The sequence below is a fragment of the Exophiala mesophila genome, assembly GCF_000836275.1.
Source record: "Exophiala mesophila strain CBS 40295 unplaced genomic scaffold supercont1.4, whole genome shotgun sequence".
Classification (NCBI taxonomy): Eukaryota; Fungi; Ascomycota; class Eurotiomycetes; order Chaetothyriales; family Herpotrichiellaceae; genus Exophiala; species Exophiala mesophila.
Window position 1 is genome coordinate 3,187,408 of NW_015622507.1, and position 11,983 is coordinate 3,199,390.

The 11,983-nt window shown below is 49.9% G+C and overlaps 2 protein-coding genes across 2 annotated transcripts; one reads left to right on the forward strand and one right to left on the reverse strand.

Annotated features, from left to right (window-relative positions):
• Window positions 1-69: 69 nt before the first annotated feature.
• Window positions 70-1,294, reverse strand: PV10_06255 (uncharacterized protein). Its single transcript, XM_016371029.1, has one exon. The coding sequence runs from the start codon at window positions 935-937 to the stop codon at window positions 401-403; it is 537 nt and encodes a 178-aa protein (XP_016223322.1). The 5' UTR covers window positions 938-1,294; the 3' UTR covers window positions 70-400.
• A 3,211-nt stretch (window positions 1,295-4,505) lies between these two features.
• Window positions 4,506-7,514, forward strand: PV10_06256 (uncharacterized protein; the record flags this gene model as incomplete). The annotated part of the gene is made up of 4 exons (XM_016371030.1): window positions 4,506-4,714; window positions 6,028-6,393; window positions 6,453-6,541; window positions 6,613-7,514. 4 exons carry the CDS (start codon window positions 4,506-4,508, stop codon window positions 7,512-7,514), a joined length of 1,566 nt encoding a protein of 521 aa, XP_016223323.1.
• Between the last annotated feature and the right edge of the window lie 4,469 nt (window positions 7,515-11,983).

The window sequence follows — 11,983 nt, forward strand, 5'->3', positions numbered from 1 at the left end:
TAGTGTCTTGGCATATATTGTATTTGCCTGGGGCCTTATCAAGATTCAAGATACTGCTGGTGACCATGCCTACGAATTGCTGGGTATCAACAAAGCTCGATTCTTCCTCGCAGAATGGTCTATACCAGGGAGAAATGTTTCACGGTGAAAGGATGAAATATCAGGGTTGATGTTTGCGTAAAAGGGCGATGGCTGGCTGGAAATTGGCCGAAATCGTCGAAATCATATAGTCAGCTTGACTCTAGACCTGTGTCTACCTGTTCAAAGGCCGGGAGGATGGAGACGGACCAGGAAGTATGACCGCCAAGCCAATACTCTTGCGGGTACCAGAAAGGTGTCCAAGTCATACATCCAGGGACCAGCATGTCCTCCAAAGGTGGGCTGGAACCATCTGGGTACTTTATCGTTCGCGCTTGCTCTTCTCCTCGCCTTCGGACACCTTCTCCCATTCACTGTCTGTGCTGATATAACCTGAACTTTCACCAAGACTTCGGCGCCGCCTCATAGCGTCTGTAGTTTCTGGTGTCTTTGGCTGTAGTAATATAGAGGTGTTGTCTTTGAGTCTTTCGACGGGGGTTCTGGGTGAAGGAACTGTTGGAGGGGGTTTCATGGACGTGGAAATTCCAGTGGCCGCCGCGACAGGCTCAGTTTCGGTATCGCTGGCATTCTCGGGCTCTCTGGGCTTATCCTGTTTCTGTTCGGCCTCTTGTTGGGATTTCTGTTCTTTGGCGATCTCGGCAGCAAACCAGTTGATGGAGTACCACAGTCCACCGCAGAGGACAGACAAGACGAGGAAATGTAGAGAGTATGTGGCAATGAGGAGGATGAGGAGAAGAAGTTGAAGAGCGGCAAAGGCGGCGTTGGTGGCCACAAGAAGTGTAGGCGTCGGTCCAGGTGTGAAAATGGAGTTCCACAGCTCTTCTAGGAAACTTGCCATTCTCTCAAGACAAGATCGAGATGGAGTGAGACAACGGTGTGGTGGACGTCCGCCGATGCCCAACAGGATGAAGTATGTCGTCCTGAAGGGGTGCAAATGGAGGATTGCGAGCTGGTCAGGATTGCGGACCGCGGGGTTGGCGTTGGGTTATAAGACAGTTGGCTAGATTGTCGCAAGGACAGATTTATCCTTTGATGCCTTGCAGGCAGATCATGAACGCAAATTGCAAAGGTGGCATGAAATCTCAGAGGGTTGGCGAACTGGAGAGTTGGCGATTTGGCGATTTGGCGAACAGGCAAGTGCGAATGAAGCGTAAGAGGCAAGGCGTATCGCAAGGGAAGGCGCGAAGCGTCATCAGAAAGAAGAAGGGCCGCTGTTGCCGTTGCCGTTGACAGGCACGCGGGGCAGGCCTGAGTGTACCTGCGAAGGCCAAGTGGCCGAAAAGGCCCCGGGCATTAGCTAGGCACCTAGGTAGGTACCTACCTGCCTCCCTATCTTCTAATCATAAGTAACAGGAGGTTAGGTAACCAGCCTCACAACCTCACTCACTTTTAGTTAAAAGCTGTCACCCCGAGGGGCCCGAGAGACACTAAAGGACAAAGTCGCAACAATAATGACAACTCGTCAGGGTCATGTGCCGCCTCCCCTTCCCCCACCTGGACTTACTGCTTATGACGATCAAGTAAAGAACTTCTTTCGTTATTGGTCATAAAGTTGGAGGCATGAGGGGTTGGTTGATACCTAGGTAGTCAGTTGTTCTGCAGCGCCTCGGTCTGCTGCGCCTGGACATCTCTTACCTATTATAGGTATGCCCTAGGTATCAAAGTAGACACTAAGGCTCCAAGTCACCTGCGCCAGTGGAAATACCATGCCCTACCCGCCAACGAGAATTAGCTGACTCATCGTTTCCAGAATCAGACCATTTGTCTAGGCATATCTACGGAGTATACGACACCAACTCACTCCTGCAGCTACTAGAATGCACACTTCATCCTTGAACTGATTCGAACATATCGAGAAGGTGGACTTACCATTTAGCCTCATCAATGTAACTCTGAGGTCTGGAGCACATCGAAAATCACTAAAAGCGACAACAGCGTGGTTCGACTAAGTTACATACTAAATCCCTTCGACTCTAGAATCAAACTACCTGACTTAGCGAATACTCCGTAAATCCGGGCAGGAACAATGAAACCGCCACAGTGCCACTTTCTTCATGATCCATCGATCTTCCCCGCACAAGGCTCACAGCTCAAGCCACGGACCTGTGGCTGAATATGTGGTCAAGGAAGGAGCTCACCTACATATGCCGCGGTCTACTGACGTGGTAAGACGCAATAGACTGAAGTTGCGATCCTTCAGCCCCCTCAATCTGTGGCTAGTGAAACGGTTTTCGGCGATGGATTCAGGCCTCCATACGGGAAGTGGCTGTGCGCTCCTAATTATACGAGATTTTACCTGGCATGCCAGGCATGCCAGGCACGCCAGGAAGCGTTCCCTGCTGGCCATACACACACATTTCTTCCCTAGTCCATACGAGTCAGCATCGACAATGGTTTTGGAGCCTCGCGACGGGGGTTCTCGGCGCCATTCGCCAAATTTCCAATCGGCAGGTGTAGCTTGTAAGGATCTCGTGTTCAAGAGTGGTCCCCCAAGCGCGCCTACATATTACTCGTACTGCGTTGGTTGAAAGTTTGGCCGGCTGTGACACCAAAAACAATACGGTCAATACAAAACCCACATATACTGACTAAGGAGGAGCCCGATCCATGGGGCCACCACTAGTAGGTAGTTACAGTACATACGGAGTCCTGTAGCTCAGTCTACGAATTGGCAATCTTGCCGTTGTTTTGTTAAATGGTCACCAAGCCACCAGCTTCAATACAAAATGCCAACATCACCATCTCATTGGATTGACGAATCATACCCTTGAGCAGTAGTTCCCTTGCAGTTTCCATGCTAAGAAAGGGCTACGATTACCCGATTTGTAGGCAGCACCCCCTGTCCCTAGTCTGTTCCTGCTCGAATTCTCTTGGCAAAGACATTCTGGAGTAAACTTCGTATGCAGAGTGCGTCGGCGAAAAGGTACCTATGGTTGAGTGGGTTCTTCTCGTCTACGCACATGTACGAGTCTGCGTACGCTTACTTCTGCATGACAGCTGTATTTAACTACTCTCGTGTCTAGTAGCTACACATCCTGGTACCCCAAATGCAGGTTGAGAGTGTCTGAGTTTGAAGCTGCAGAGGGTCGAGTCGAGGTCGGTGGCTGAAAGGATCGAACTTTTGTACTTGCGTAGAGTCAACAATGTTCCACCCTATTCTATACGAAGCTACTATTACCTATTCTGTTTATCAAGTACTGCGGACCACAAGCATCTCAGTGGATATACAGGAAGGCTGTTGCCCATCAAATGCCATGCCATCCATACTCATAAGCATATGAAAGAGCATTCCAATATACTTTAAAGAAACCTTCATTTTCTTGACTCTGTTTCAACCATGGCCTGAGGCCCAAATCTGTGCGGATGGGCGTGCCTGGCGCCTGCCAAGCGAATTGATTCTTCTGGCCCCTACCCCCTGTACAGTGCGTTCCATCGTTCTGTACTAAAGCTATGGAGTACTTATGTAATGTAGGAGCGCACGTTCCGGTCGATCAATCGGGAACGTCAATGCTTTGCATACCAGCAGGGACGTTGACCTTCCTAACAGAGCCTACCGAAAACTCTAGTACATGTGAGCATCTAATCTGTTACGTCTTGCGGTGCCAGTCCCATCTAAGTGGCTTGCCCTACAAACATTGTTATTAAGCTGTACATGCCACGTCCAAAAGCCCATCCATGTCTTGACACATATTCGCCCGCCCCTTTGACGATGATGATGTCGTAAGTGGGAGTACTCCGTTCGATATGGTTGAACCATGAGGTTTTATTTCCAACTGGCTTTTGAGCACATTATGTTGGTACCTTAGAGAGACTAGTAGAGGTGTACTGATATCATATCACTCCCAAAACGTCACTTTTTACCACTTTCAATTGTTTGATGCTTTGAATCCGGCCCACTCTCCAAGCCGTGTGGGTTTGTGGGGGCGGAATATTCCCTCTCCAGGAGGCCATGTCGATGGTATACCATTCTCATTTGCTGCCCTACCGGCTCCTGAATGATCCAGCCATTCAACGAAGAATCACGTTCCTGAATTCTAGTAATACAGTGTCCACAGGAAAATGCCTATCCACCCAGCCGTTGGGCACGCGCACACACCAGATAACGCATATGCAGCTTGGGCCGCCCCGAGTGTGTTTCATCGTGCGCGAGTACGGAGTAGGCTTTTGAGGCCTCCCAGAAAGCTTGGTGTCCACCATTTCTAACTTGATGCACACAAGCATACTTCTTCTTTAGATTCTTTTCTACCGAGTAACTGATCGTCAGGACATGAATGGACTGTCCACTCTTGATTTTCTATTTCTCAAGTCATTAGCGTCCGTCCCAAGACGGTCCATCACATCCCCATGTCGACGAGATCCATCCGCCCTAACCAGGATTGGCTCGCCTTCGCGATAGTCGGTCCACCATGCCTCCGACACCGCTAAACCCACCAGACAAGGCGCAGGGGTGGGGGGGATGGGCAGAGATCCCGAGTCATCTCAACCAAGTCACCGGTCATGACCGGACTGCCCACTACCGCCATAACTCACCACACATGGACCTCCACATCCTGCTGGTTCCTGCTTATCCCTCCCTCAATGCGGTTAATCCACCTCTCATTTCCAGACTCCTTTCGTAATCGTCCTCAAAGCCTGTCTGGCTTGTCCATCGACCTCCTCTGCTGCGGGCCAGCAACGTGGATGTGGTCAGCCGCACACACTATTTGCTTCCCTGACCCATGAAAGACCACCGGGTCTTGCCATGTCATTTCACCACATTTCGTTCCATCCCTCATCTACTTACTCCGTACGCGTACATGGACCGTGGGCCGGGGCATTACGTTGTCTCTGCGATTCCTGGCCCGAACCCAACAATGTGTGCCTCAAGCCTCACGCCCAAAGCCCCACTACCGGTTTTATTACACCGTCCGCTCTGGTCAGTCGGCAGTCTCTGCTGACCCGCCTGCTGAAGTCTCAAGACACCCAGTAGTAGCCATTGAATGTTTCCCTGGCATCTCGTTAGTACGTATGATTGTATGGGTTTGTCACTCGCTACTTCAGTCGTGTACGTTGACTGGCTCCCTTGGACCACCCCAGACGCTCACACTGTCTGTGCCTTCTCCTTTGCTCCAGAATAGTCACCTCGGGTGGTTTGGCGCTGTCGTGGATCGAGGGCCAAAAGTTTATCGAGACTGGCTCGCTAGACCTCTGGGAATCGGGTCAGAGTCAGACTTGCACGTTGGGTCATTTCTGCCTTGCACCATGGTCCTTGGGGCCTTGACTGGATCATGGTGGGGATGCTTTGCACGTTACTACCACCGTATGTCTACTCACCAGAGCCTTTTGTCGAATCCATCAAGATCACACAATGTTTTGGCCCCTTTGGCCTTTTCTATTACTTTTATCCCTCCTATCATTTACTCATTAACATCCCAGGTAGCTGTCGCGTAAAGCTGCTTGGGTTGCCGACATTTGTGGCGTCTTTGGTACTTGAAGCCGATCTCCCTAGCCACAATCTTTTCGCCCTCAAATGCTCTCTGGCCCCCTCAAATAGGATTTCAACGTTTTGAAGCGGAAGCCACAAGGAAAGTGGCTACGACCCCGTAGGGCAACAACAAGGTGATTTGATTGTTCAAACGACTGTTAAAATTCCTCAACTTTCCCCCTCGATCGTACCACCATCAGCAACTCAATCGGCCTCGAATTCATCCACCTAGTGACGAAGTTCAAGTAATCACCTAGACACAAGTCCATTTAGTCCAACTTTCGAACACGACATCATACTTTTCTTCGCGCTTCAAAAACAACATTGGTTGCTACTCGAAGATCTTGGTCTCGGCACAGATATACAACATCTAGAATTTGATATCGACCAGCACGACTTGTTCATGACCATCCGCATTACGAAGCTTTCTATCCAACCGATTCATCTCACCCCGATCAGCTTAGAATTCGTGTCGAGCTTGCTTTGGCAGGTTCGAACAGCTGTGCCGACACTATTGCGCACCCAAATAGACAGCGGCCTCAAACTTCCACAACATCAGAGCATCCGTCGCCGGCAGTTCAGCAACGTGGTCGAGCTCATACTGGAGAGACGACCCACACGACCGTCGAGCGATTCGACGCAAGTCAGTCCGGGAGAACCCAGTTAACGCCGTCTCTACCGACCAGAGGGTTTCTACCGTCACAACCAGATAGCGCCAATCAAGCGATCGAAGGCGACACGCTCCCGCACCGTCCATCCGCCTGGTCTCATTTGGGACAGGGTTTGTCAGAAGCGGCGGTTTTGGACAGCCCTCTCCTGCAGCGCCAAGGGTGAGTGCTTTCGTCGAATCCTTTGACCGTGGGGCTGATGGGTGCTAATTGCGGTCTAGAATGGCAACCCAAGTGGTGCAGCGCCACCCTTTACAGAATCCGTCATCGTCAATGGTTTATCCAAACGACACGTCTGCAATGTATTCAAGTAAGACCGGATCACCTCACTTTTGTTTCTCATTAACTCCCAACTAACAACATTCTTTCTTTTACCTTTAGCCTTGGATCACATGGCAGCAACACAAGCTTCATACCGGCCAGTGGCCTATCAACAACAAATATACATGCCATCGCCACAGGTCATCTCACCGGACTTAAGGTACCACCGCCGGTCGTCCAACTCGCCACAGGCAGGCGTCGGCCTACCAGCAGCGGTACGAGACCGTACCCCAATACGACACCAGAGGACCGGCGTGTCACGGAACCGCAGTCGCGGGCACGCCCGAGACGACATGCTTCTTGCATACACACCCGACCAGAATCGACTCCTACATTCGCAGTCTGCACCTGCGGTACCTGTATCACAGGTTCACGGCGCCTCATCAATGGGAGCAGTGTACAACATGCCTACGTTTGGAGCAGTGCCATCACTCGGACCCTACCACGGCCAAGGAGGGTTTTTCGACTCCTCGATGATGCAACCTTCACGTCATGACGAAACCCCCGACTTTTCATTGACACCAGGCGATGTACAATCTTATTACATGATGGGAGAAGGATCTTCACACGGCTCGACAGTCGGCTTATCGGGACCCAACTCACCCAGTCCCCTGTACATGTCTGCGCAGTTAGCTCAACCGCAACAAGGAACCCCTTCAATCCAAGGAATGCCTCTACACGGATACTCGAATCTACCACTAACTCTCGAGTCGTCACCAGCCGAGCTGGAGGTGATGCCGTCGCGACCGAAACCACAATGCTGGGACCACGGATGCAACGGACGACAGTTTTCCACGTTCAGTAACCTTCTACGCCACCAGAGAGAAAAGAGTGGAAGTGCGATCAAAGCTACCTGTCCCCACTGTGGGACAGAGTTTACGAGAACCACGGCGCGAAATGGACACATGTCTGGAGGCAAATGTAAAGGCAAGGCAGACGCAGAAGCGTCGAATCTGGTATAACATACCTAACGCCGGGCAATTGTTGTTGTTCTTTTTTCGTTTCGTTTCCAAGATTTGATTTGAATGAGAAGGAAATACGTAAAATCCGGCCGATCTCATTTCAGTCAGTCATACTAGGTACTACTACTACCTACCTATTCTGCATATGCGCGCGCGCAAAAGCGTTCAAGAGAAAAAGATCATGAGACCACGAAATGCCGGGGGATTTTTAGTGGGGGAATCCACGGGGGAGGCAAAGGGAGGTACTTAGCGATTTGGCAAACTTTACCCAATACTACATTACAATTCTCCGATCCATTCTGTATCTACCTTACCTTCTAACACCGTTTCGACTCCAAAGTACCTATCGACGGTTGGTTTGTCGGGAGGTAGGTAGTACTCACGGGACAACGCGGGGGGAAGGGGGGCAAGAATGAAACGGTTGTATTGTGCTTTCTACTTGACCTTGTATAAAGGAATGGATGGCGTGGACTTTTGGTCTCGTGCAGAGAGAAGGAGGGGGCTCAGCTGAGGCCCACAATCACAATCCTCCAACATCAGATTCGCATCCGGGAATTCTCTCATGCCCATGGGGGTGTGTCCTTTGTGTCTATGTGTGTGTGTATGCATGACTCAGATGTCAGTCATCAAAAAAGAACAGAAAGTCTGTTTATGTGATGGTTGACATTTTTGATGAATGTTGCACCCCGCCAATGCGTCGATCAGTATGCGGATCGGTCGCTGTGTAAGGTAGTTCTACCGTATGTAGTCAACGTAGGTAATTAAGTAAGTACTGTGCCGAGAGCCGAAAGCTGCAGCCGTCGCCGCCAAAAGGACGAACCAGGTAAGATTAGGTAGATTTCGAGATCAGAAACCAAAGTCCTGTGTCCTGGTGGTAATCAATCTATGTCCTCGAATTTGGAATGTGAACTAGGAACATGCCGTGATGTACGGAGTAAGTGTCGTGTTGGTGGATCTGGTAAGGTAACCATATCCGCAACCGATAAAGTCAACTTGATTACGGAGGACGTTTTCTTCCCTGGACTTTGCTTGTGAACCACTGACCTAGGGGACTTGTCCGCGTAAAAGAACCGTGCTATTTAGTTTTGGGACAGAAAAAGCCCAGTGGTGCCATGGCATCTCCACAAAGGGACGCCCGATTCTAGAATTAGAAATCGTAGCTTTGACTTGGCCAAGGAGGTTCCTAACACTGATCAGGAACCTTAGAACCCAAGACTAATCTGGCACCTTGAGTTTCCCGATGCTTTTCGGGAGGTTGATGCTGGGATTGGTGGACCATGAAACACGCCAATGAACACCGGCGTTTGCCGTCGCAGGCCAGCAATGTGAACGATGTGGAGGAGGGGAGCTACCAGGGGGGAAATACTTGGGATGGGGCGGAAAGTGAGGAAGGGGATCCAAAACTCTGGCTCTAACTGCCAGCTTTGTCTTGAACACATTGAACTATGCAGTTGAACTACTGTATGCGCCCGCAATCAGCTGGGATCATATCGCTACATCTGGACTCTTAATTGGCTGGTTGACAATGTGTAACCGGAGAGCTTGTGGGCTGCATACTGTAGGCAGATTTCAAGCCAACAGATCGTCGTTCAAACCAAACGAAATATTCGATAACTGTGTTGGACAAGCTGCATTTTTAGCTTCCATGTATGTGTAAGGCTGTAATCCTTGGCTTCGCTAATGACCGGTGAATTCAAGACACCTTGTAACCTGTAAACATGTGACATGATCCGATTGATGAGGGGCAAACGCTGCAAACGTAGGCGGCGTGTACTTGGCCGGTACAGGATAGGCGATGGAGGAAGTACATGAGAGGTCATGGAGGGGGTACAAGGCGCGACTCGGATATCATTTGATCTTTTGGTATGATTGCTTGCTTGCTTGCTTGCTAGCTTATGGGAATCGTGACCACAGGCACAGTCACCATCACAATCGAAAGACGCGTACATATGCATATGCATGCTATCTAAATACTACTTAACATGCTTAGACATAGGACAATAGGGCTATGTGGGCTACAAGGGTATGGTGGGTCGACCTTACTCATCAACAGCCAGTACTCCGTACTCTGTAGATCAATATCTCTTGTCCAAATAAACAAGATTCGAAAAGCAGCATCTACGATTGACTCGATTAGGATAGATTAGCTTTTGCGGTGTTGAAAGTATCGAGCAAACAACGGCCCAATCAACCTGAGACCTACCTGGTTTCCGTCGGTTGACTGAAACAAGGGATTCATGCGAAATACGGCGTACGGCTGAGTCGACGACCTCGGGAGTGTCTTCGAGATTGCGCGTTCCATCCTTCCAAGCAAACCTTTTTGGAATAGAATCGAAAAGTCGGTCGACGAGAATGAACTATCGATCGAAAGCGGCAACATCAACTAGACAGTTGATAATACCAATGTGTAAAAAACAATCTTGCTGCGCCATAATCACGGGCCTACTCCGTACTTAGCTTACAGGGTCTACGGAGTAGGTAGCTCCTTGGAAGCACCTCGGCGCTTGATTTAGCAAAGATTACCTACTCACCTTAAGTTAGGTTTGATTTCCTTCATATGTACGATTGCCTCATTAGACGCTGTAACACTCAAACTGAATAGGCAACCAAGAACGTTGTTCATCTGTATAGTGTCGTCATTCTCGCTATTGACTTCCATCTCTAATTCATGCTACATTCCTCGACATTCATCATCAATCGTAATCATAAACGAATTTGATGTACCACGAGGCTGTCCATCTCCCGGCGAAATGTTGCTTGTATTTTGCTTTGGCATGCTTCGCCAAAAAGGCCAATCAAGCTTTCAGACAAGTTAATGTCCAGTCGGCGATTTTTCTTCGGTCTGGGGATGTCAAATACGTTAATCCGCCAACCTGCCACTCCGCTAACTCCCGGAGATCTTGGTTTCGGAAACTAATCAACCACCGTCGACCGAGACTCTGGAACTATGAGCCATATACAGAGTACATACAACGAACGAGTCATGGGACATTGTCATATATCAGAGGTCTCATCAATGATTGAAGTCGGACGCCGGACAAACAAATTTACCCGTTTGTGTAGAGAATTCGGTTGAGTATCATACCGAGGTGGCTAAGGTAAGTTTGATATGGTTGAGGATGACACACATCTCCACAACGACCGTTATTTCTCCACGGTGGCAAGTAAGTGTATTCTCATCTTGATCGCGAATCACAATCGTGGAGAAAGTGTCATGCATCGTTTACTATGACAACGTCACTTCATTCCAAAGTTCCTCTACAGTGAGATACCTTGGTGTCCTTCAACGGATCAAATCTCTCTTCGCATCGCCCCCCGGTGGCACCAGCCAACCGGATACACAAATGGGCCCTCCTTATTGCAATGCACAGACCCTTCCACCAGGACCGCCCACGACACAGTGAATGGTACACCACTTGGCGAGATATGAACTGCCGCTGGTCGAGAATGTTAGGTAAGAACCCATGTCATTACCTTCAGACCAAAAAAATTGGCCATCTGTCGAAAGGGACGCATATCCGGCTGTTCTTTTGTCAATGAATGTCTAGAATTGATGGACCTGCATGGAACAATCCTCCTGAAGATATCCCCTTCGAAAGCGCCGAGGGGCTTGAAAGGGGGCAACCGGGGAGGGCGGGAGGGCGAGGCAAGACAAGGCTCAGCAGTGGGTGTTGGTGTGGACTCACTCACTCACTCACTCGTGAACCGAAACTTGTTCATCTGCCATCGACTCAACAACGCCCCCATGTCGTTCTCTCGCCTCTCCGGCTGAACAAAAGCCCTAGCAAGGTAAGGCACAGTCGATGTCAACGGAAATGAAAAAAGATGGGACACACATATCGTCTTTCTCGACGGCGATCGATGTCCCCGTACATACGGAGTACTCGATGCCGTCAGCAAATGTGGCGCATGGTTCGTATAGTCTCGTCAAGTTCAGGACAAGTCGACGGCATGGCGCAGGACAAGAAGGAGCCTTCAGCCCTGAAGGATTCACCCCCTTCGCTTGATCGTTGGGTCCATGGGAAGAAGGATCAAACGGGCAGTGGGTAGACTCACTCCAATTCGCTTGATTTGGCGACCCCCCCAAGCCCTATCCTATCCATTCATGCATGCATGGCTCTTTTTTCTCTCTATTGTATTTGCCGACAGGCACGACGGGGTCGTGGCCACTCGTCTCATCCACCGATCCACACATCCACTTGGCAACCTAACTTTCTGCTGCGAAAACCATCACTATCACCAGCTCGGGCGGACGTTGGCATTCGCTGGCTGGGCAGCATCCAGACCCCCTTTTGGCCCCCGAAATCCCTTTCCCTTCCTTTCGCTTGTCTTTTCCTTTCCCTTGTCACGGAGAAGAGCCTCCGTATGTATGTATAGCCTCTGTTGTGAGATCAATGTAGGTGGGACATGGGTAAGTGGCCATTCTGTATCTGTATCTGTGTCTGTGTCTGTGTCTGTGTCTGTGTCTG

Bases quoted from the DNA above. Each gene is read 5' to 3' on its own strand.
- PV10_06255 (XM_016371029.1), bottom strand. From the start codon at position 937: ATGGCAAGTTTCCTAGAAGAGCTGTGGAACTCCATTTTCACACCTGGA.